Source organism: Brienomyrus brachyistius, chromosome 19 (genome assembly GCF_023856365.1).
Source record: "Brienomyrus brachyistius isolate T26 chromosome 19, BBRACH_0.4, whole genome shotgun sequence".
In the NCBI taxonomy this organism is placed as follows: Eukaryota; Metazoa; Chordata; class Actinopteri; order Osteoglossiformes; family Mormyridae; genus Brienomyrus; species Brienomyrus brachyistius.
In genome coordinates this window covers 14,121,392-14,147,633 of record NC_064551.1, presented here as the reverse complement: position 1 = coordinate 14,147,633, position 26,242 = coordinate 14,121,392, and the positions used below count along the sequence as shown (strand labels likewise).

The 26,242-nt window shown below is 47.8% G+C and overlaps 1 protein-coding gene across 4 annotated transcripts in view; it reads right to left on the bottom strand.

The window, feature by feature from the left end:
* LOC125714914 (centrosomal protein of 128 kDa-like) overlaps positions 1-25,317 on the bottom strand; it is a 39,221-nt gene extending 13,904 nt beyond the window's left edge. Inside the window, exons 1-17 of one of the 4 annotated variants that reach the window (XM_048985997.1) lie at positions 25,175-25,317; positions 24,606-24,812; positions 23,923-24,009; positions 23,724-23,850; positions 21,892-22,007; positions 21,194-21,285; positions 20,794-20,866; positions 20,167-20,283; positions 19,279-19,353; positions 15,955-16,029; positions 14,492-14,618; positions 13,644-13,771; positions 11,580-11,858; positions 8,308-8,892; positions 7,700-7,864; positions 1,949-2,122; positions 434-493 (exon numbers count right to left, since the gene is read on the bottom strand). In XM_048985997.1, coding sequence (XP_048841954.1) covers positions 434-493; positions 1,949-2,122; positions 7,700-7,864; positions 8,308-8,892; positions 11,580-11,858; positions 13,644-13,771; positions 14,492-14,618; positions 15,955-16,029; positions 19,279-19,353; positions 20,167-20,283; positions 20,794-20,866; positions 21,194-21,285; positions 21,892-22,007; positions 23,724-23,850; positions 23,923-24,009; positions 24,606-24,758 — 2,433 coding nt within the window. In that variant the 5' untranslated portion in view covers positions 24,759-24,812; positions 25,175-25,317. Of the gene's footprint in view, positions 1-433; positions 494-1,948; positions 2,123-7,699; positions 7,865-8,307; positions 8,893-11,579; positions 11,859-13,643; positions 13,772-14,491; positions 14,619-15,954; positions 16,030-19,278; positions 19,354-20,166; positions 20,284-20,793; positions 20,867-21,193; positions 21,286-21,891; positions 22,008-23,723; positions 23,851-23,922; positions 24,010-24,605; positions 24,821-25,174 lie in introns of all 4 variants that reach the window. The other 3 variants (XM_048985998.1, XM_048985999.1, XM_048986000.1) reach the window with 3 other exon arrangements.
* Positions 25,318-26,242: the final 925 nt, after the last annotated feature.

Here is a 26,242-nt window from a genome sequence, read left to right as displayed (position 1 = left end):
TCTGGGCACAAACATGGTCAGGTGACCCATCTGTGTCAACCAGTGGAGGCATATGCATGGTCACGTGACCCATTGGAGCCAATCAGCATGGGCAAGCAACGCAACCCGTGTGTGCCAACCAGTGCACACACGTGGTCAGGTGACCTGCCAATCAGCCACGGCACACAAGATCATGCATCCACCACCAAGCATGGCTGCACGTGGCTAACTCCTGCATAAAAACTTTAATTTTTCATCTTTGTTGTTTTGTCATCTTTTGTTGTGATCTGAATTCTCACATTTTAGTTAAAAAAAAGTTTAAAACGTGCATTTTTCACACAGCAAATGCTTCACATACATGAAAAAAGCTTCCATGTCTGTGAGATACAGGCAGTTAGTAGGACAAAGCTCAGTTACAAATTGATATCAGTCACTGTGGGGGAGGGGGGCACACCTTGGTCTCAGCCAGCCAGCGGTGGGGGTCCTTTTGAAGGCCAGGGTTCAGGGAGATTGCCTGACAAAACAATATACAAGCGTCACTCTTTCAACTGAGCCCCATGCTGTGGTTTACAAGTGATCAAATTACGTGCGTCAATACTCGCCTCACAGACCCAGGGTAAATTTAACTAATTCTCTAAACTGTGTGATGACCTTTACAGATTTGCTTTTAAATAATCGCAAAGCAAAATCAACAGGGTGACGCTCAAACAAAACGACGCACTTAACAATGTCAAATGAAAAATACACGCAACAGTACTCAGCACACATTTTCCCAGACTACATATGGGCGTAAAATCCATTTCAAAAGAGAAATATTAATTCTCAAAAAATAATTTATTTTCTGAATAATGGAGCCTGTTTCCATTAAATATTCATGCAGTCCTAATGCTGATACAGCCTGAATTTTCAATTAAAACACCAAGAAGGAAAAATTGCTTCCATCGATCGTTCCAGGGCAGCCCTCAGCAGATCATTAAAATGACAGGTCTATGACTGAGGAGCAGCAGTACACCTCCAGCAGGTGCCTGACATCCTTTCCAAATTACTGCCTTTGACACACCACTTATTCAGGAACTCGAAACAGGCGAAAAACTGCTTATTTTTTAAAATGACAACGGGCCTGGATTCAGTACTAACTGGCTAATAGCGGTAATGCAGGGAAATACTCAAACACTTTGGTTTGAAAAGGGCATAAGGGGGTCATATCCCCGGAGTGGGGGGGGGGGGGGGGGGGCTGCCTTTGTCCAGCAGTAGTCCAGGCTTTGTAAACTGAGGCCTAAGCAGTCAGGCTTGGATCGCCAGGCTTAGTCCACAGCTCAGAACTACTCACTGGGAAACCCTACAAACAGAGATGAGTCAGTGACTGGGAGTCCCAGAAAGGAGGCCCACAGGAGGCTGGGAAACCGGGTGTGAAAGCAGCAGCTCAAAGCCGGGATTTACGGAGCATCCTAAGGCAGAAGACAATGGTGGGTGGATGGATGAGTGGGGAGGGGAGCCGTTTAACACTAGAAGCCCACATCTGCTATGGGACTACAAATCGGCGACTTAGCATCCCACGGCGCCACGAGGCTTCGGGCTGCGTCCGCGAGAGGAGCCGGCCCACGCTGTCAGTCGCCGCTGCGGCCCGGCGCTCTGCTCACGGCCCCGCTACCGCACCCCCGCTACACAGTCTGCGCTCCCTGAGAGACTCCTTCTGAAGCCGGCAGAGCGAAGGCGGGTGGAACCAAAGGAGGTGGGACGACAGGGAGCAGGATGCGGCAGTTTGGCGACAGGCCACGTCTCTGGCAGATCAAAAGCGGCCCCCTGCTCCGCAGAGGCAGGGAGCAAAGCTGTACAGAGGAACTTTAAACACGACAGGGAAGTGCTGAACAGCATCGGTGACTAAACGAAAACAGCGGGAAGATGGGAGTGGGGGGGGGGGGTGTCGTTCTTGTGCCTGACCGAACCTGGAGTGGGGCGCAGGGCCTACCTTCAGCTTCTCCGATTCCCTGGAGAGCGCCAGGCAGGCGGAGTCGATCTCTGCCCCCACGGCGCCCAGGACAGACTCCCGCTCCGCCTCCAGGCGGGATACCTGCTCGCGGAGCTCGGTGATTGTGCCGTCCATGCCGCGGAGGTAATCATCGCTCCTAACCACCAGCTTCGCCTGTAGGGGGAGACAGGAGCCGGTGGTGATCCGCTGCCTCGCCAGCTCCGCACCCTGGGGAGGGGCTCCCTGATGTCTCCAGGCAGGATGGGAGAGGCCTGAAGCTCTGACCACCTGGTACAATCATCTAGCTCAGGGGTGGCGAACCTGATCCATAGAGGGCCGCTGTGGGTGCGGGTTTTTGGGGGTGACGTCTCAATCAGCCAATAACAGTGGGTCCCCAGGGCTGGAGTTGGGAACCACTGCTTCATTATTGGCTGATCATCCCAAAAAATCTGCACCGCCAGCAGCTCTCCATGGATCAGGTTCGCCGCCTCTGATCTAGATGGTCAGATCCCAAGATGTGGCATCTTGGTAGAAGGTGGAGGAGGAGGAAAATGGGAGGAAATGAAGGAAAAAACAGGCACCACAACAACAGCACAAACTGATGGCACCTATAAGTGTTGATATGTGGTATTCTGGTAAATTAGGTAATATAAATATCACAGGGTGCACAGATGCACACACTCACACCCCATGGGCAATAAGAAAACTGCATGTTCTCCCTGTATCATGCAACTCCACACGCACAGGGCTGGCAGCTGAACTCACAACCCACTTGCCCACCATGATGCCCCTCAATGATCGGTGCGCTTAACCTATCAATGTAATCAATGAAAGCCGATGCAACTGACAGCTCACAATGCCCCCCCCCCCAAGCTTTCAGATGCAGGGTAGAGTCTCCAGCTACTCCTAGTGTGACCTTCACAAATATGCAGTGGTACCTGAGCCCAGAATGGCCTATAAGCTGCACTTTGGGGGGACTCAGGCTACACCAGCTGTCAAAATTGGAGCGAAATACGTACAAAGAGCGATTGGATCTATTAGCAATTTGGCACACAGTGATAATTAGAGAACATTTTTATCCCCGGTCTCTAACAGGGAGTTGTACGGAAACTGCATTACAGTAACAGAAAGGTCCGACACCCTCTCCCTGCAACCATCTGGTGTTTTCAACGGAAGTCGACACGGCCCGGCGCGTGAAGGCGCGCTCCTCAGGGGGCGCAAACTTTTGCTAAAAAGGGAGCGAGCGAAGGGTGCCGAAAAACACTGAGGCATCTCACTCAATCAAAAGCTATTTAATTTCCTGAAAGGCTGATTGAGACACAATATTTCCCAGCCAAAGAAAAAAAAAACACCCCAGACTTGATTGAATGTCTGAAGATGATTATATCTTTTATTTTGAGGAGGGGGATAATTTCGACACAGAATCTGAGATTTCTCGTACAACACATCATCGGCAGCCATCCCCATGTGCCGTGATCACAGATCGAGAGCTCCAATCAGCACCCTCTCTAAAGGGCCACATTCACCACTGCGTATTTTGAACGACGGTTAGACTTCCCGAGATGTCACGAGTGGCTGAGTTCAGAGATCAGCTCTCTGTCACACAGGGTACGCATAAGATACCGTGAGCTGCTCTGTAGCCCTGAGGGGACGAGCAAAGGCCAATGACATCTTTAAAGAGGGCTGAGAAATGTTACAACACCACAGCCCTATAGCCAACAAAAGTCCTGATAAACCCTGTTAGCCAAGAAATCCATTAAATTACATTCCGAGTACTGTCCAAGCTTCAAGCTTTGATAAACTAGTTACTGTCAGTTCTTATAATGCAACTTTAGATATGTATTATGCTACATTATCAAGCATAACATGCAGTTAAAAGACCCACAAATTAAAGCGCAACCCTCCTTCTGTACCAACACATCAATCATTTGGAAACAGTTTTAAGATTAGCAATATGTAACACAGAAAAGGATGTTAATTTGCTAAGATGAGAAAAACAAGGAAACACAATGCACAATGCAGGCAAGAATTAAATAGTCAAGAAGTTTGCCAACCAGAGCCAGGCTTCCCTGATTACTATACACTATATCATCCTTCTGAAAGCAAGCCTGGAATCACCAGAAAGGGAAGGGGGGGGGGAAGAGAGAGAGAGAGAGAGAGAGAGAGAGGAGAGAGAGAGAGAGAGAGAGAGAGAGAGAGAGAGAGAGAGATTAACAGGCCAAAATGACCCAATCTACACAAAGCTCATTTTCTGCCAGTCTCTGCTGCATTTGGAGCAAACTTTTAATTACTTTGGGCTTTGTTCTAACGGTTTTCCTGCCTGCCTCCCTCACTCTGATTCTGCGGAGTGCATTTTATATTAAACAATCCGGAATCCTTACTGATATGATTACAGTAAAGCTGCCGCTAGTATTAAAGTTTAATTTTCCGCGTATCATCAGATAAAAATTGCATTCCGATTACACCGCACTATTCAGATGATGGCTGAAGCCATTGTTGCAGGACTAACCGATAACTTCAGGGAAAAAAAAAAGCTTTTAGGAATTTCCCAGCCTCTTCACTGGTATAATAATAATCACTGTAAAAGCACCTTGTGATAAACCAGCTTGTAAAAACGTGATTTGACACTAAATCAAACAGCATTTATTAACTGATCTAATGAATAGATAATTGAAATAATTTGAGAAATGCACTGCTGATTTTCTTCTGAATATTTCAAAGTATGTATGCAATTATGATATTAGCCTTGTTCAAGCTACTATAATACATTGACAATTATTCAGGTTACAGTTCATTGGGGAACTGACCGTGTAGCTTATCACTTGTTGCCTGGGAATATTTAACATTTGAGAACATATTCTTGTTTTGTTTTCCATAGAACGCTGTCTGAAAACAGACTCCAGAAAGCCAAACATCTTGAACGTACAACCTGGTAAAGCTGTGATTAAAAAAGACACAGGCCGGTATTACACAGAGTGACACACTACCATGCCATCACGATTAGTATCCCAAACCCACCTGGACACAGAAGCCTGTCATTCACCTGCTCTTCTTTAATGAAACTTTAAACATTTCCTTCAAACACCACCATGCAGAACTATGATGAAAGATATGATCACAACATAAATCTTAAGGGGAGGGAGTGCTGCTCCACATTTTTTTTTATTTAATTAATGTCCAGTGGGGATTCCTATCCAGCTAAAAGCTGATGCATGACCACTTGCATGTTTCGAATTAACCGGGGTACGATGAGCAGTGTACCGCAAAGTCAAGTGACAGCTCTTCAGTGGACCATACCAAACACACAAGTGTGGGGGGTATAAATAGGTAATAATTTGGCAGGCTGAGCACAGGAGAGCAGTACTGTAGCCAAAGCATGCAGCACCAGCCACCAGCTTGCACGTTTTCAGTTCTGCTCTGACTCGGCATGGGGGCCGACATGCAGGTGTGAAGAGTCAGATCCGAACTCGTTCATCCGAGGAGCGATACAGCCACCTGCGTTTGGGTGCCGTGTGCCGGCATCTGAAGCTACAATGCGACTCAGCGAGGGTCCGTAGGACCATGCCAGAAGTGACAGAGACTCGGGCACCTCTGCCGGACACCTGCGGTCTGACTGCCGTGCACCCTTCCCAATTACCCAATGAACACCGACGACTGTCAAGGATTCTGACAGAATCCACAAGGGATCGCCAGTCCACATTAGAGAATCCTTACAAGGAGAGTATTTCCTTGGGCATCAGAGAGGAGAGTCCGCCCGTCTCCTTGGTCACCGAGGGCGTACACATCGCCACCCGCTGCTGCCTCCCCATGCCTGTTCTCACCGCCCTGCTCTCTCGAGTCCAAAACCAACTCCATCAATATGGTAAATCAAAGGTTGGGGTCCATAAATCAGGCAGACCGTGCTGAGCGTGAGCAGCTCGGTGGCTCTAGTCCCGCACGCATACCGCAGTATCTGCGGCTTCCCGCCGATCCGGAACCGGGACGCGGCAGAGACGCTCACCTGGCACGAGGGCCGACCCTGATCACTCCTCTCTTCACCAGTACTTTCCATTTGTGTTACTGACATTTAAATTGCATCATCACAGCTTTTTAAATCTGATCTACTATTTTTTCCCTCTTTATTGGCATGGATACTGCATAGCACTGCTCTCCACATGCAAGCTAAAACCCAAAAGCTTCTTTTATGTGTTAAATGCAAAATCGTTAACCCAAAAAAGGGACAATAACAGTGATGCTGTATACCTCGCCGTGGGAACAGGGAGTAGCACAGACACTCCAGCAGTTTGATTCATGAGAGCAGAAGACAGCGAGGCAGGTAATTAAAACTGATTATCTCCCCGGCTGCCACAATGCCGTCTCTCCGTACATGCGACTGATGGGCCAGATAACTGGCACATTACGTGCGCGCTGAGCGGACAGCATTCTGCAAGAATACTGATTCGTTTCTCCTTCATCTGCACGCGATGGAGGTTGGAGGTTGTGCCAGGGTATGGAGACCTGTGTTGACATACTAGAGGCTTCTAAAAAAACTGATGCTAAAGGACGTTAGCGTGCAGTGACTTTACAGGGACTGGTTCTAAAGCCTGGTAGCCTGCAGTGACTTGGAATAAACCTGGGCTAATGTATGCTGACATACGGCAGATTCTTACAGGAACCGTTGATGTAATGCCAGTGGCTTTGTGCAGGTTTACACAGGAGCAAAAACATGTTTTGCTAATGGGTGCTACTATACAGTGTTTCTGTATAGTAACTTAGGTTTACAGCTTGGGGGGGGGGGGCAGATAGTCAACCACAGGATTCATTGTGTTCATGCGTTTCTTTTAATAACAATAGGCAATATAACAACTGAACTAAACAACAGAACATTTCTTTTTATGACAATTATCCACAAAGTGTGCAACTTTTGTCACTGCAGTGTATCGTTGTGGGAGCGTTTAAAAAAAACGCAGATATTTTTGTCTGCTTTTCAGGTGGTTTCTGACGCGCTCTCACGCTCGCCTGAGAATGCGCACACGTGTCTGTGCGCTCTTCGGGGCGGAACTCCGCCATGCGCGATACAGAAAGCAGAGGACAATTGTAAACGTACGACCGCGTAGAGATAAAAAATGACAAGCTGTTGTGTAAATAACATAAGGCTATTTAGTTTGTTAATAGAAGGCACAATGTATAGACCTGTTCTATAGGAAAAGTAACCTTAAATAACTTCTGTTGTGATCTGGCGCTATATAGAAAATTAAATTAAATCAAATTAACTTGACCTTCAAGGGGGGGCGTCACCCTAATATAATGGTAGAGAACACACTGCTATACGAGTTTGATGTGCTATGCAAAAGTTTTGTCCAGTGGTTTTAATAGTTGCATAAATGTATTCTGGTTGCCATGTTTAACTTAAATTACACATTGCAGGCTGGCAGTACTGTAGGGGAAACCATAAACTTGAAAAAAGAGGATTAAATACAAGCACAATGTGCGAAGACAGACTAGAACATGCTGGTTTCAGTAGTTCCTGAAAAACAAACATGTGATCATACTTTTGTTCTGTTCCGCATCTGTTTTTTTATATATATAAAAGTGTCAAACTCTTTTTCTTTTGATAAATGTTAGTGAGTGAGTGAAAAACAGCGAGTGCATAGGTGTGCGTGTCCTCATGTGCTGGTCCCTCCGTGCACGTGTGACCCCATGCGTGCGGCCACGTCCACCAATGCATGTCCCCATGAGTGCGTGTGTGTGCACCAGGAGCCGGGCCCCCACCTTCTTCTCCAGGTCCTGCTTCAGAAGCTGGTATTTCCTGCGCAGCTGCTCGCGTCCCTCCTCGGCCCGGGCCTGCTCCTCCGACAGCTTGTCGCACTCCGCTTTCATGCGTTCCACCTGCCTCCGGTGGGCCCGCACTAGCTCCCTATCCGCCCCCGCGTCTGCCTGGGGGGGGGGGGGGGGGGGGGGGGGCAGAGCAGTATGAAAAATCCTCGCTGGGCTGAGCTTCGTTACGGGACCTGGCCAGTGTGCTGGCAGTAGGCCAGGGATGTTGTGAAACTGATGTACTGCTGAAGCATTGGCCTGGGGGAGCAGAGCGGGGAAAGGCCGGCAGCGTAGGCCTGCCTGGAGCTTGCGAGATCCTACAGCTGCTTATGTTCCAGGAGCAAAGATCCCGAGCAGAGTGGCTGTTAAAACCGAGCATCAAACTCGAGACATTTGGCTAAACGTCAACAGTTAACCAAACATCATTTTTTTTCGGTCCTCACAAAGGGAAATTCAATTTTATAAAAATTTGTGACTAATCTAAAAATTTAAAATGCCAAATGACTTTTATTTTGTTTGGTTACTTATGGTTACGGTTAGGGCTGGGTAGGGGTTAACGCTACCTTTAGCTGCTCCAGCTGCACCAACAGCGCCTGTCCTTCCAGCACGGCCCGCTCCTGCCTCGCCTCACTGTCCCGCAGCTCTGCCCGTAGGCTGGCAGACTCTTGCTCACGCAGCTCCTTCTCCCGCCGCAGCTGTTGGCCCAGCGACGCAGCCTCCTTCTGTGCCTCGTCCAGCCGCTGACGGAGCCCCGCCTCCTCCCGCTCCTCCACAGCCAGCCGCTCAGCCAGTGCTGCCCGCGCCGCGCTCAGCTCCCTCACAGATCCCTGCAGCTCCAGCAAGGCCGCCCGCTCCGCCCCCGCCTGCGCCTCCAGCACCCGCTTTTCCTCACGGAGCCGCTCCCGCAGAGGGCCCTGTAGCTCAACCTGTGCTTCCAGGGTCCGAGCTGCTTCACGGGCCTCCCGTGCCTCTCGCTCCACACTCTGGAGGCGGGTCCGGCTCTCCAGCAGCTCCTCTTCACGCCGACGTAGCTCCTCCTCACGCTGGGACAGCCTGGCCAGGGCCTCCGCCAGTTCCTTGCGGAGCCCCTCTGCCTGCTGGCCTAGGGCTCGTAGCTGTGCCTGAGCAGCCTCCTTCTCCTTAGCCGCCTGCAGACGGGAGATGGGGTGCTTGAGAGAGTTGTGGCCGGTCTGGGGCACCAACCTGCCAGCTTCCTATGCTCCGCCCACAATGCCAGAATGGTCACATGATTAAAGCAATAACCAAAATGTACATTCAACAGGATCTGTGCACTTTTCGGTCAAGTATTTACTTTGTGTAGAGGAACCAGGTGTTGTGATTTTGCATTTATCTATTAGATGGGAATAATAACAACAATAATAATAACACCATATAAATAATGCCATGGTGCACTTGAACATGTAAAAATGTAGGAAGGAAGTTGTTTGGGTGTGTGGCAGCTGTTAGTACCTGCATGGAATTATAAGCTAGACATGATTTTATACCTTTTTTTAACGTGCTTTTTTATATATTAAATGTGTTCCTTCCAGTAACCACTTAAATGATACATAATTTCTCTCTCTCGCTGTCTCACTCACACACACACACACTTTTATTTTTACATTGTCTGATACTTGAAATTGAACTTTACACATTCTGTATGTAAATATCTCTGCTAGCTTGTACTCATAGCAGAGCATCTTTTCCACAGGCAGCACATTACGTGTTTATATGTGAAGTACACTGGTCTTTACGCATTCAAATCTTCAAGTTAACAATTATATACAAAAAAAAATTGTCTTTTAGCATTGTACCACAAGACCACACTAAATGCATGACGTTGACAAAACACACACGCACGCACACACACACACACACACACACACACACACACACACACACACACACACACACACACACACACACACACAGACCTTTTTTGTTTACACCATTAAATGTTTCAACTTTACACATTCTATAACATGTTGGAAACACCTCAAGATAACATTTCATTTCATTCTTTTGTGACATTTTTAATGCATATCTTGCGCTAATGTCGCCATCAGGGCAATTATAATGGCATGCATAAATACTTTGCTGTTAAGCACAAACTTTTAAAAAGTAATGATAAATGTACACAGATTGTTACCTTTTACTTCAATTGTTCTAATTTAGACATATTCAGCATATCAGACACGTATTTTAATGCCAGTGCTCCGTAGGAAAGTGCTGTGTGGAGACGTACAAAGGGGAAAAATACTGTGTCTAGAGGGGGAACTACTGCTCGAGGGAGACGGGGTTATACTGCGACTGTCGATTAAAAACAAAAACGTAGTTCTCAAAAATCCCATGACTTTTCCAAAATCTTCTGATATTTTCTATAATTTTTATAGGTCAGAAATTAGATTTCATAATTCCATGATTTTTCCAGGAATTTTATGACAGTACAAACCCCGTTTCAATTGCTGTAAAAAGCCAACCATCTTTTAATGCAACAGATAGTGTCCTGACCTTGATCTCTCAAGAACTTTTGTAGTACTTTCGCAGGTACTTTTTTCTCTAGGTCACCCGGCTAAAGGTCAAAACAAACCTAAACACAAACACCTTCTGTTCTTACCAGACTGTAAGGCTTGATTACCTACACCAAACAAGTGATGACTAGTTCATGAGTTCAAGCTAGTCAATAATCAACGTATCTGAACAGCTAGAACTAGAGAAAATGGGTTGGTGCTGCTGGATCTGCTGCCTATCCACACTGTTGTCCATCCAGCCTTTTCATCATGGATATGCAGGGGAATGGGGGGTGGAGGGTGGGGGGGCTGTTTCACAGATGATAATGCAGCCAGCTCACTACACAGATGTTTAGTGTCACATTTACAACAGTGATTTTGTGCAAATTGGTGACCCAGTTCTGTCTCCCCCAGGCAGGACGTGTCACGCTCCCAGACCCTGATGTCACACCCCTAGGAACAGTAATGTCCAGTCTACTGAGAAGAGGCTGATTGTTACATGGTATCTGCTGAGGCTGGAGGCCCCTGACTGCATGAGTTGGGCTTCACACAATAGGACAGAGAGCCCGACCAGGACACACTGTGGCTGCCTAGTAACTAGATCCCGCACTCAAACCAAGATACAAAACTAAACAGCTTGCAGTCCCATCAATCTCAGAAAGATGTCTAAACGTGGGACATATCTCAAATACCTGCACCACTGAGCAGCCCTAATGACTGACACAACACAGAGCGTCTGACCCTGATGACTGACACAACACAGAGCGTACGACCCTGATGACTGACACAACACAGAGCGTACGACCCTGATGACTGACACAACACAGAGCGTACGACCCTGATGACTGACACAACACAGAGCGTACGACCCTGATGACTGACACAACACAGAGCGTACGACCCTGATGACTGACACAACACAGAGCATACGACCCTGATGACTGACACAACAGAGAGTACGACCCTGATGACTGACACAACACAGAGAGTACGACCCTGATGACTGATACACACAGAGCATTTGGCCCTAATTACTGATACAGACAGAGTGTACAGCCCTATTGACTGATACACGCGAAACATATGGTCCTAATGACTTATATTCATAGAGCATACGGTCCTAATGACTGACAGATACAAAACATCTGGCCTTAATGACTGATACACACAGAGTGCACAGCCCTAATCGCTGATATTCACACAGACTGTTAATGCTAAAAGATCATTAGTTTTCCCTTTAATTTCTGACTGCTGGAGAACAATTGTCCTATTGTAAGGGAAACCTGTAAACCACTAGGACTTGGGGTCTGATTCGTTCCACTGACCTGCTGGGCTTCGTCAGTGCTCCGCTGGGCCTCTCGGCGCCGCTCCTCCAGGTCCCGCTCCAAAGTCTTACATCGACCTTTCCACTGCCGTACGGCTTCCTGGGCCCGGGTCCTCAGCTCCTCCCTTCTCCGTTCTCCCTGGGCCAGCTCTGCCTCAGCCTCAGCCAGGCTCCGGCCCACACGGGCCTGCTCCGCCTCCGAGCGCACCTCCAGCTCCTTCAGCTGGGCCAGCATCTGCAGCTGCTGCTGTTCCCGCCGTTCCAAATCAGAGGAGAGTGTCTGCAGAGCACATCAGGGAGGGGGCGCAAGGCATTATGGGAAGGGAAGCCCTGAGAGAAACACATCGAACACTGGGAAGAAACGCATGTAAACAAACACAGAATATTCAAAAATACCAAATGCACACCCTCAGACCTACCACACGACACACAATCAAACCCAACATCAGACATGCCCCTTTTCAAAGTGCCTAGCTAATTGAGTGGACTGACGCACAATGACCCGTTATCCAGCTGCAGCTCAGATGGAGCCTGAGAATCTTGCAGGCAGAGCATCATAGACAGCCCTAAACAGAGCCCTCACTGCAAAACTCGCCATAATGTTAGTGCTGGCCGGCTGACACAGACTCCTTTCTTGAGGCACTGACGGTAAACAATGGTATGACAAAGAAGGACTGGGATGGGTGCAGGGGGCAGGTATAACCCCAGGAGTGGGCAGGTTACTACAGACTGACAAGGTTCCTCTCGACTCGCCAAACTTTAGGACTCTGTGTTGGGCACAGGATAAGCAGGTGCTGGCCAGTGCCATACAAGCTTCAGGTACCAAGATGGCACTCTCCCGGGTTAGGAACGGCCGGGATCACACTCTCCCGGGTTAGGAACGGCCGGGATCACACTCTCCCGGGTTAGGAACGGCCGGGATCACACTCTCCCGGGTTAGGAACGGCCGGGATCACACTCTCCCGGCTTAGGAACGGCCGGGATCACACTCTCCCGGGTTAGGAACGGCCGGGATCACACTCTCCTGGGGCACCATCCAAAGCCACAATTAAGCCTCCAGTCCAGGGAAAATTCTTCCCTGCATAACAGAAGGTCTCTGTAACACCTTAAACTGCCTGCTTCATGTGTATTATGACGTCTTTTCATTCTATTAAATGTTATTGTAGCTCCTAGGCAAAAAAAAAATGGATCTAGATTTCCTATTACCCATTTCTGAGAAGTCGCGTTGAGCATGAGGCATAAATATAGCCAGAAGCTAGAAACATACGCATCTATTAACTTTTACCGTGTTTTTTAAAGGCTGGAATGCAAGGCACACTTGGATATTATGACAGTATCCAGAGGCGGTGTTCTTCTGAAGTGACCCGAGTCCGGGGGTGTTGTTAATTAATAGCAGGCCTTCACAGAGGGACTAGCAAGGGGGGAGTGGGTCATGTGACTCTGACAGGCATGTCACAGGTGTAGGTGCATGCCCCTAGACACATAAGAAGCACACACTAACACAGATCATGAACTCCTAGGCCTGAGACTGTCACTGCATGCAAATATAATCTTCACACATGCAGGTGTGCTGGTCTCCCACTCACTCGCACACACACGCAAAGGGCAGGATCTCACACACACACGCAAAGGGCAGGATCTCACACACACACGCAAAGGGCAGGATCTCACACACACACGCAAAGGGCAGGATCTCACACACACACGCAAAGGGCAGGATCTCACACACACACAGAAACACACACGCAAAGGGCAAGATCTCACACACACACACACACACACACAGAGAAACACACACGCAAAGGGCAGGATCTCACACACACAGAGAAACACACACGCAAAGGGCAGGATCTCACACACACACACAAACACACACGCAAAGGGCAGGATCTCACACACACACACAAACACACACGCAAAGGGCAGGATCTCACACACACACACACACACACACACACGCAAAGGGCAGGATCTCACACAGACACACACACACAAACACACACGCAAAGGGCAGGATCTCGCTCACACTCACACACACACACACACACACAGTACGTAGCTTCACCTCCACTCGCATAGACAGCTGGGCCCGCTCCCTCTCCTTGCGCTCCACAGTCCTCCTTAGCTCCTCTACTTCTCTCAGGGGTCCACCACCAGCCAGCTGCCTACGGAGCTCCTGCACCTCATGCTCCACTGTGGGGGGGGGGGGAGTGGGGAGACAACAGTACCATGTCTGCTCAAGTCAGGAACACCCGTGACTGCAGCGTATGACATCCCTAACAGTCACGCAGTGCCGTGACATCGTCACACGGGCCCAGAAGGTCGTGATTACAGCAGAAATCCATCCAAAGACCACATTAAGCCCATTCTGTTTGTCAGCAGACGCTGTCCTACATAGGAAAAAGAAAACGTCATATGACTGGATCCTGCAGGAAACAGGATGGGGTGCTGACAGGACCCAGGCAAAGAGAGGGAACTATCTACCTCATCCAGAACCACAGCTGCACATCACAGCTTCCCTCAGAGGTTCTGGTTCAGACTGAAGGAAAGTGTACTTTGATAAAATACTCACAGGATGGGAAAGTGTGAAATTGCACACTCCAGGAGAAGACTAATTATATCACTTATGAAAACCTCTCTCTCTGTTATAGCTTCCTTTTATAGTAAAAACAAACACAAACATATTACATGATCATATTTCTAGCAAAATTCAATTTTGCGGTAAGCAGGAGTGTTTTCAGGAAAGAGCAGAAATTTAGAGGTATTTGTTCCGGTTGAATGTCAGGTGTGTTCAGGTGAGCGCCGGTCTACAGGGGCGTGTTTGGGCAAATGCTGATCTACAGGGGATTGTTCAGGCGAGAGATGGTGCACACAGCTGTGTTAAGTAGGCGCTCAAATGCACAGGAGACTCACACAAGCCCCGGGAAAGATCTCCGCCATCAGCTGTGCTCCGCTGCTCAGAGAGGAGCCGCGATGCCTGCAGCTGCACCTCCACGCTCTGCTTCTCGGTCCGTGCTAGCTGGAGACGCAGCTCCTCCACCTGACACACGCACAGGGCTGGTGTCAAACTCCTCTCACCATCCTGTTCTTTCCACTTTCTCCAAGACACTCTAAGCTAATAAAGTGAGTGATACTGTCACAGAGGTCCCAGGGCTTGAGAGCAGATGGCTGGCTTTACCGTACACCCCGCGAATCCCTATCTATTTCAGCCTAAAAAGCTGGAGTCACACCCTAAGCCTAGGATTCCTCCCCCCCCTCACCATGCGCTGGAAGCATCCCCACCCCTCAGAGGAATCGGCAGATGGAGGCGCGGCAGTGCCGCGGGTGGGTGGCGTGCTCCGGGACCCCCTGCAGCGGCCTGTCGGCAATGCCCCCGGCACAGGACGTTACAGAGGGGAGTGTTCAGCGGCGAAAGAATGCTAACCATGCTAACCATTTAGCATGAGGTTGGATTTAACTCCCACAGAAAGCCAGCGTGACCCATCAGAGAATCCGTGCACTGCAATATTTCATGTATCTTTACATTAATTTGACACTCACAACGTTCGCAGAAACGCACCAAGGAAATTTTAATAGGATTTTTTTTGTTAATGAAACATAGCTGGTGTGCTTCATAGATTATGCTGATTTACACCGGCTGCTGTATACCTCTAATACGTTCATTTTCATTTAAATTAGCCCAAGCCCTGTAGCTTCATAGCAAGAGGCGTCACAGTGAAATGACTCGCATCCTTCTTCCATGGCCAGCTGCATTTCCCAGCATCGGGAAATGTAAACGGGGCGTTGTTTAATTAACGCCTTTGCGGCGATGATGAGAGCCTGTATAGGCAGGTAAGATATCCCCACATGGAGAAATACTAACATGTACCAGGACCTTAGATAATACCCTATAGAGTCCCTCTTCACCTGTCAGTCCCGAAGAGCTACGAGGTTGTAACACATCATTTAATAGCCTGATTAATTGTAGGTAATTGGAGCGGAAGATGGACAGACAGATGGACAGGCTTACTGGAACGCTGAAATTTACCTGATAACAGGCCAATAGCTAGAAATAAATTGGGGGGGGGGGTGTTTGTAGTTTGCCCTAGGTAGATTTCGTCAATCAGGGGAGATGCCCCCACTACAAAGATTTTGCCAGCTTAAGGGGGTCCCCCTCGGGGAGGAAGGACATTTCAAGGGGAGTTCAGCCAGACTTGTAACCTTACAAAATGGCTAGATGCCTGATCGACGCCTGGACTTCAGGGGGAGGTTCAAACCCATTTCACTATACGGCTATATGCCTGCCTGGTAAGCTAAGGGTAAGCTGCTAATTTAAGGGAAAAACACACCAGTGTATGGGGCCTGCCACTCTTTGGCCGGCCCTGGGTTTGGCCTACCTGAAGGAGCAGAGCATCCCGGCTGCCTTCTGACTTGTCCAGCTGCCTTCTGGCCCTCTCCAGCTCCAGCTCCATCTGCCAGGCACACAGCATCAGGCCGACATGTCCATAATGGAGGCAGAGCCGCCAGGACACCCGAACCCTGACCTCCGGGCAAACCCATCAGCTACTTGGTTTAGGGGCAGGAGAGCTGTGAGAGTGTCCCCATGTGTTGGGTAGTGTAGCAACTTCCGTTCCATTTAAAAGCTGAGAATACCGCTGGGGCAGGCACTTAAAATTCACTAAGAGTCTGATGTACCTGGCAAAACAGCAGTACACGTCAGTGCGCGTGTTCATATACACAAAAAGACGACCAACATGAGCCCCATACTGAGAGGGAAACTTCTAGATCGATAGCTGTCATGTCCGATATCACACTGGGAGTACAATAAAATGAACACGTCACAGGAATGGAAGGACCCGCTGTTCAGGGTGGAGTAGCACTCCGGCTTGATGTTACACTCCTCTAAAGGAGACAAAGAGGAGATCAGAGGAAGAGAACATGGTCCAAGCTGATAAAAGTCTGTCATCCATATCCGCGGCTTCCGCATCCACGGAATCAACCAAACATGGATCTAAAATATTCGGGAAAAAAAAATTCTGGACAATTCCAGAAAGCAAAGCATCCTACATCCTACCAACACGAGCTCTCGTTATGAAACAGGAGCCATTCTTACTATGGGAAAGTTATGCGGCGCTCCCGTGTCACTCTCGAGGAAGGTAATTCAGCAAAATCGCTTTAATAAGAATATTCGCCAGTTTAAATGAGAAAAATTGCAGAATTAATAGTATGAAAAAAAACCACCAAAAAAAATTATGCTGCAGAACCCATCCTCATTATTCAGACCCTTGTTAAGTATAACGAAAACATGACAAAAAGATTTTATTCTCGCTCTGATAAACAGAGAATAAGTTCAACTGTAACACAACTCAGAAAACATCCATACACTTTATTTAATTAGCCGATCGTTGGGTGGAAAGCGGAGATGGCAGAATCAGAACTGTTCCTGTAATCGGTACTTTACACTCCACCTTAGAGCTTTGATCCGACTGACGACGCGGCCACTGTACTGTTATCGGGCTGCTCCCCAAAGCGCTCTGAACAGTGCCCAGAGGAGAATCACTGCAGCTTCACCCACTCCCTCTTATCTGCCATGTTCACGCTCTTACAGTTTTGATTTCAATACGATTTCTTTGTGAATTACAATGAACGCTTGGTATCCGTTAAGGTGCAGTGGGCGGATTCCACCCAACAATCGCAGAGTTTGAGATTAAATCGCTGCGTTTTGGGCTGCAGTCTTGGAACCATCGTTCCCTCGATTCTAATAAGGGCGGCAGGCAGGTGTCAGCATCACGCGGGTCAGCATGGACATAAATCTGACTTTCACGCGGCAGTCATCGCAGCCAAATAGTTCTTTGATGGAGGATTCAGAGAGATTCATACTATCCCTTGACGTCTCCGCCTCAAATGCCTCATTCACGTGTCGAGGGCTCCAAGGCATCACATCTGGATATAGATCTGAGCTTCTCTCAAACAGTTTTTCTCCTCGTAGCTTGTGTTCACAATAATCTGCTCCATTTTCTTTCTGTCAATAAAGCATCTCTCAGTGGCCTTGGAATGTTGCACAGAACACCAGTATGCTCTCTCTCTCTTTTAATAGCACCCTGACCATTAAATTGATTACGCTTCTCCGCAGAACTGCAATACCTCCTTGTCCTTAAGTGAGTTGGCACATACATCCAGAGGATTTTTTAAATGAATGCTACATTCCTTAACATGAAAACCAGGACGCAGTTAAGGTTTCTGGACAGTTCCAGGAGCTGAACATAAATCAATAGAAGACAGAAGACTGATAATTGCTTTGCTTTCCAGTGGATATTAAAACGTTTTCATGTCAGTAAATACCACTTTGTACAGTGGTAAGTGTGCTGGTCTTTACTGAGAGTAGTAGCAGTATTGCACTTTCGTTGCCCTTAAGGCAACTATAGATATGGGGGGAACTATGTAAACCACTTTAGCTCAAGGAAAAAACATAAGTACTGAATGTTTGACATGTGTGTTGTGTGTAATGTTTGAAAGCCTGGAGAACACCCCCCCCTTTCATAAAAAAACAGTAATACATGTCTATCAATGGGGGTGGCATAGTGGTGCAGTGGTTCGCACTGTTGCCTCACACCTCTGGGACCCGGGTTCAAGTCTCCGCCTGGGTCACATGTGTGCGTGTTCTCCCCATGTCGTTGTGGGGTTTACTCCGGGTACTCCGGTTTCCCCCCACAGTCCAAAGACATGCTGAGGATAATCGGAGTTGCTAAATTGCCCATAGGTGTGCATGTGTGAGTGAATGGTGTGTGAGTGTGCCCTGCGATGGGCTGGCCCCCCATCCTGGGTTGTTCCCTGCCTTGTGCCCATTGCTTCTGGGATAGGCTCCGGACCCCCCGCGACCTAGCAGGAAAAGCGGTTTGGAAAATGGATGGATGGATGTCTATCAATACCTGTCCGCACTACAGTATTACTGAGTATTCCATCATGGCACACAATTCATTACAATGCCCATGTTAACGAGGGATTATTCTTCTCTCAGGAGAAAAATTACTTAAAACTGGCATATGTGAATGAAGCCTCCATAGGCGGTAGATGAAGCCAGCAGTGATATTACAGCAGAAACCCCATTAATTCAAGAAGTTATTTCGCCCATGTAGTCATAACTGATCTACACGTTTATCTAATCTCGTATTCATCCTCATGTTGCCTAAAAGTGAGAATTAGTTTATTGGGCTGCTTCTCCGTAATTTGGACTCTTTAGAAATGTTTAATCATCAGACAAAGCTATTTTTCAGCTTATTTTCCATTTATATATGGATAAATAACAATATCCACTGGGTCTATTTGTCATACTTTGGCTGAATTATGAAACCGTTTGTTCTTAATGATTTTCTGTTTTGAGTGCATTATTTTTAGTTATCGTATCTGCCAGCAGATCTCGAGCTTCTGCGCTTGCTGGCGCCCGAAGCACGATTGCAGGCGGCATGCCCGGCCCCGCGTCTCTCATCTCATTTCGACACCTCTGACTTCCTCCCATGCGTTTGTCACGCGCTTTTTCTTTTTTTAATAACTGCACAAAATCGTGCGCTGGCTTGTTTCTCTTTGTCTCCTACGTGCTTCCCCGCCCCAGCGATAGCAGGATGAGCACACTGCCGGGTTAAATACCACCCCACCTGGTGCTGCCCCGTTATTCTCCTGGCTCCCTCCAGGGGGCGCACCCGGGCGTTCGGACATGTTTCTACCTTGCTTCGCTCGCGTTCCGATTTCAGCAGTCGATTCTTCATAGCCTCCTCCTCCTTCTCTCTCTTCATCGGCACCTGCCATCAGATCCGGACAGCTGTGAATCCTCACTCAGGACAAGCTGGCGATGTGCACATTTACTGTTTACTTCCATACACCTTCTGTTACTGACCCACATACAAAACATCCTCTGAACACAGAATGCAGGTCTGAAATGGAGGCTGAAAGGGGTGTTTGCAAAGTGATGGGTGGAAACTAAGCATAAATCAGAAACTTATCCTGTAGAGGAACTGGGCTGGGCGAGACACCGGTCAGTGACGCGGCTGCTGCCGACACCCTGAAAGCTCCCAGTCTCAGGAAGAAGCCCCGCCCCCTTCCTACCTACCTAAAGGGACGTTAAAACTACCCACCCTCCCGAATATCTCGCCGTCGTCCCACGACGGACACGGAGGTGGCACACGGGCGCCGGGACGTGGCTAGAGGACGCTTTGCCGCAGCACTGACTGTACTTTGTCTCCTCATTAGTGCAGTTCAAATATTACAAATGCAAATTTGTCACCATTTATCTTTAACGGCAGCGGGGGATGAGGAACCCGCCACCAAATTCTATGTGGGAACACTGCCCCCTTGTGGTATGACACTCGACTACGGAAAATCTCTCTGAAGCTGAACCTATTATACAAATAATGTTTATCAGCCCCAAAGAAATGTATGTCCTGTCAGCTTGTTACAAATGCGGCTCTCTGTCCATATGGCACTGCAACTCGAGAAAATGAGAGGCCGCAGGTGCAGGCCGACATTAATACTGTACGGGCGTGCCAGGTGTGCAGGTATTACAGGGTAGGGCTTGACTGTACAGTCCATGGTGGGGGGAGGGGGGGGGGGCGCACCTCCTGCAGCTCAGGTGACACCTTCCCCCGGGGCTCCGGACGCCCCTCCAGTGCCTGCCGGCTCGAGCGCATCTCCCTCTCCATCTCCAGTAGACGCCGCTCCACCCGCGAGGACACCTAGAGGTGGTCATCATAAAAGCAAGGCACAAGGAACATGAACACAGGGAAACCGGCGCTCCACAACCAATACACAGCAAGAATAAAACCATGCCTCCCATATAATAACCGCCATTACAATTAGGGGCATTAACACCATGAGTATTAGTATGAGCAAGATAAAAAAAACACATACATACATGCATATTCCAATACATTTAGTATTTAAGTTATTTATTATTAATAAAAACAAGTTCAGCTTTTATCCTGTCAGGGTCTCAGCCTCTGGTGGATCATCTGGATCAGGATCTTGCATAATTAATTAAATTTGCTCCATAAATTAAACAATTTCCTTCACATATTTACTTTATAGCTCGGAAAATGAGAGCATGTGAATAAGGAAGCAGCTTCACCGAATAAGCAGAGCCCCAGGGTGCACGGCAGCTCACTCCGAGTTCAGGTCCCCGAACGAGGCGAGTGCCACACAGGCACCGTGACAGACACCCCCCCACGGCCCCTGCTCACACTCACCGATTCGTCCCTCTGAGAGGTACGCAGATGGTCAGACAGAGCTTCTAGGGTCTTCCTGGTCTCCAGATCAGACCTTTGAGAATTGTGCTTGTGTTATTAATGAATAAAATGTAATGTCAGGAAGAGCATCATGTGAAAATGCATCCCATAGGTAACTATATAGAAAAGCTATTATACCCTTTAAATCAGTGTTTCCCTATCTGGTCCTCAAAGACCTACAGACACAACATATTTTTGCTCCCTCCCAACTCCTGGTGGAGAGCAAAATTGTGAAATGTCTTGCAGGGTGCAGAGAGGGAGCAAAAATGTGGACTGGTTGTGCCCCCCCCCCCACACTGCATTAAAGCATACTGCTGGGGTAGGGCACTGAGGACATGGCCCCACCCTCCCAGAGCCTCACCTGTTCCGCCGCAAGATCTCCCTGTCCACATCCTCCCCGAGCTGCATCTGGTCGCTCCGCAAGTCCCTGAGAGACTGGTGCAGGCTGTGGATCTGGATGGGATGGGAGATAAGTCCACTAGCGCCAGAGGAAATGTCAAGACAACAGGTAGCCATTTAAAAAAAGCTGAGCTCAGACCATAAGGCCGCAGAGGGGCCCGCAGGTGTACCCGAGAGAGAATTGTGCAGAGCCTCAATAACATTCAAAACTGCAGGTTCCCATGCTATATGGGAAAAGACAGTGGTTATGCAACAAAATGAGCAGAATTAAATTAATCAATCGTGATAAACACCAGTTTAATTACAGGCCCAACCTGCTCACACCATCATCCAAAGTGTATCAAAAATCAGGAGAGCCAGTGATCAAATAATGGGTTGATTGTTACTAATTGGCCTGGCGTGATGAGCATGTCAGGAGCCACAAAATCAGCGGTACAGCGGTAAGCGTCGAGGATGAGGCTTGGTACAATTATCTTACTGGCCTGCAATGCAGATCCGCCCTGTTCAGTCAAAGGGGTAACACTGCAGTGTTGAGGCGGCCAGCACAGAGAACCGACCCTAACATGGAAGACCCTGGTCTGGATGAACCGGACCGCACCGAGTCCCCATGTGCAGTGCACTGAAGCCAAGGCAGATACACAGCCAGGAACCAACACTCACATCCTGATGCCCGGGGTCCCTGAATCGCACGGAGGTCGATCGGGACCGTCTCCTCGTCGCGGACTCCGGACCACCATGGTGCCTCAATGGGGAGGTCGGGAGGTAGCGATGACCTTCTGTGTGAGCACAAGTAAACGCTAACTGGTACATAACTCCTGACCAGCGGCTTCAAATGCAATTAATCATTTCTATTAACCGCTGATGAGCAGATATCGCCTTAAGAGCAGTTCAGTCAGAGAGAATGCATGTATTCGGCATCCTGTATTCATCATTCTTAAGCACAACGCTCCTCAGCATTGCTGCTACAAAAAAAAAATCTGCTCCACCAAACTTCAGTGCCACACAGCCAAACGCCAGAGAAAGTAACTGTAAATAACAAAAAAAAAAAACCCTCTTCAGAAGGAATACGCTTTCTAGCACAACACTCGACAGAAAAAGCAAGAGCTTTAAGGGTCCTTTTTCAAGGACCGTTCCAAGTTTGAGAAGCACCGTTGGCTTCAAGTCCATCCACCACCCAACGTACGTCACCAGTTTACAGTCTTTTACGTTCATTCTGTGGTTCTATTTTGGGTCAGTTACAATGTAATTCTTTAACAGTTCTATATATTTATTCAGGCTACACGTTTTAGCTCTTTGCTTTGAATATCGTGCAAGATCTCAGCTTGCAGCCCTGGACTCATTTTATTAAAACATTTATATATATAAAAAACAACTAGACAGTGTCAGACCTTGACAAACCCTCTAACTAAAGTCTCCCAGGGCAGAAAGGGGAGTAACTGGGCTTTATGTATATATGTACATTTTTGCGTTAAAGTCAATGCACTCCGATAACATCAAACCCCAGATACCATTTATCACTGACTGCTCTCATTTGCTGTTGATTAGTTTATATCATTTAGCTATTAAAATGTCACACTTTTATTATACACAAAAGATTTACCAATTAATTATACTGAATAAACATCTGATTCTGACCTGCACACAGTGTAAAAATGATAATATGAATAAACTATTGTTTCTATAGCAACAAGAATCTTAAATAAACTTAGCCGTGCTTGGTCTCGCTGCACCGAAGCCCTTGCTTAAGGTAAACAGCAGTGCACGTTTCCATCACAGCCATGAAAACAATGCGTGTCTTTTAGAGAGAAGGAATGAAACGCCCCGGCTGGTTAAGAAAACAGTGCTTAAGCATCACACGCAGGCAACACAACGTCAAGCACTGCCCAGCGTGCATGAAATGGGCTGAAATTAAGGCTGAGCACCTTGGGGTGCTGTCTGGATTATGGAAGGAGAACAGTGCACAACTCCTACACCAAGAGGCTGCAGGAGCCTGGCGAAGATACCATTAACGCAATGTTTGTGAAGCTGAAAGGACTACCCACATCATGTTAGTCCTAAATAATGCATTCTCATTCTCCAAAAACTTTCAACACAGACCATCACAGAGTGTCTTTACTGATGTCCATGGACGACATTTTCCCCAAAGACAGAGTTTGGCTCCAAGGGGTCACATAACACTGACCTTGTGACACGCCTTGTGATTAACGAAATGGGGTTTCTTTGGCTAGGATTCCCTTTTCAGCTAGAAACTGCTGACTTGGTGGGGGGAAGGGTGGCCATATATTTATATGTAGAACCCTCGCACCCAAACCTCAGAGACAGAGTCGCATCACACCCATGGATGATGGTTATCACAGAGAGTACAGCAGTGTTCACAAATCTGACACCTTAACTCCTGCATTCTGGCCCACGCATGTCATATGGTGTGAATCCACCGCGTACACAGCATCACATGATGGCATGGCTCCACCCCCCTGACCACACCCCCTTACCTGAGCTGTAGCCTGCCTCCAAGTCGCTGGTGTGCATTGTGGATGGGGAGGGGCTGTGGGTGGAGGCCGCCCCCCACGACCGCTGGCTCCGTAGTTGCTGGACGGAGTCCTCGAGGTCCCCCCTCAGCTGTGAGAAGGGGAACGCGGCACTGTCAGGCTGGACTGAAAAAGCAGGCGCTGGACTTATCGCCATACTTACTGCCGCCATGGCTTTGGCTTGGTCGTCTGTGTGCTGCCTGTACTGACCCAGCATCCGGTCCACATTGTGGAGATTCCTACTGGTGTCCTTACACAGGAAAGAAGGCTACATGTTACATGCAGTGATTTAAATACACAGTGATATGAAAAGCCATTAAAGTCACTCATTTTTTTCAAAGTGACAGCTGGGCTCTGCAGTTACACCCTTCCTCCAAGGTGACACTCTTGTCACTACAAAATCTCAGGCCAAGTTGTTTGGCTGTCACATGGCACCCATGTCTGATCGCCAGGACTTTATACTCACTATACAGATGCTTCTCCAAACCTCACAGCACATCCAAAACCTAATGGGTAAATGCCGTCATACTGTGTTAATTTTACTTCACTTCTCTAGACCCGCCAGCAGGGCGGCAGCATCGCTCCTGACACAGCCCTGTGTGTGTCACATGCACAGGTTCCCTCCCCTATCCCCCCACTGTCCAAACTACTACTAGTGCCACTTCTGAATATCCACTTGAACCATCACATCATCTCTGTGACAACCTGCTAAAGGCTGGTTGTCCATTATACCAGTCACTTAACAATCCAAGATCTAGGGGCCCCAGTCTGCACCAACGCTCCTCGCTGACCTGTCAGTTTCTCTATCACATGCGGGCAGCCATCTACATCAGACAGGTACCTCACCTCTAAAGTGTCGGCCAAGGTGTCAATCTTCCTCGAAATGTCGCCGTCCCCCCTGGGCCTCGTACTCCTGTGCTTGTGACGCCCGTTCCGCCCCCTCGACGGGCCCCCCCGAGAGCCAAGATACGTGTCCGATTCGCTGGAGGACTCGGCCATGGTCCGGGCGCCCCTGGCATCGGCACGCCCAACTGGACTTTATCTCAATCGCATCTATGTAACTCGGATATCAGAATGAAAGATGATGTTACACGTTCTAGGCGTCATCACCATGACGAATTCTAACTGACATGTTGATCAAAATTCATTTTTTATATTTAAAAAAAAACGCAACATACATAGAATTTTTTTCTCAGTCAAATCGTTTTGCCACTGACACGTTTGTGGATTTACAGACAGGCTGACGATTCCCTGCACCTTTCACTTACAATAGCACATCCTTAGGGAGCTTTCTACAAACTATTTAACTACTACATCAGCTAGAAGCCTTATAAACTACCTTACCATTTACGCTTTCCTTATATACTAATTAATAAATGATGTTACTAGAACACCAACGACGCAGTAACTCTTACCGTCAAAAAACATATAAATCGCAAGATAACCAGCAGTAATACTGCTGCTTTGTATTGTATCTATGATGGCACTTCCTTTTCCCTGCTATGGCAACTTGAACTGGCCGCCCTAAATCGGGAAAACGACAAGGACCCAAGTCGCCACACTAATCCCTGGGATATGTAGTTTAGTAGTGGACATTTCACTGACGCTTTCTAGGGGGCGGTGGATCGTTTAGAACTACAACACCCACACTGTTCTCTAATAACATGGTCGGTTCTTTTCGTTTTTGAATAAACGATTGAAACGAGGGGACTTTTAAATTTGCCGGATTCGCTGCGCGCCAGACACCCCGCCCAATAACTGCACGAAGACGTACCGTGAAAAAATATACAGGGTGATCCTGTCTAATGTTAAATAATCTCCGGAACACTGGCGTTCCTTTTTAAAACCTGTGCTTTCAGGGATCAGAAAATGCAACCTAATTTTCTTCCACTCTTCTCCAATTTGTTTAACATGACAGTAATTGATTACTGAAAGTTTCTGATTCAAGGTCTATGGGGGACTATTTTATTGAGGTTAAGCAAGATATTTAAATTACACTAATGAAATGTCCATATTTATGTGTTAAGTGGACACACCAATTTAAGCCCAAATAATACTGTACTTAAGTATAGACTCAGAGATTTACCAGCTCTGGTCAGCTGGCTGGAGTGAGATTTTCAGTTTGAGACTAGTCTGCACGCACATTTACATGTATGTAAGGGATGTTTCATCTTGTAAATAAGTCTGTAGGTTTTGTAAACTGTCCCGGTGCTTTTGGTAATTATATTTTAGGTTTATAATGGAATAATATAGCGTCAGGGTCTGAAAACGTGAATGTCACGCCATATCCCTGATAGGTGGCAACCCCGCTCTTATTGCAATGTTACGGTGAGATTTAAACATTCTGTTTAGCCATTTTCCACGACTACTTGTACAAGGTCATGGTGAGCTGGTAGTCTGTCCCAGAGTCCACGAGGAACGAATGGGACAGGATGCGTGTCCATCATAGAGCCTTTAAAATATTAGAACACCAATACAATACA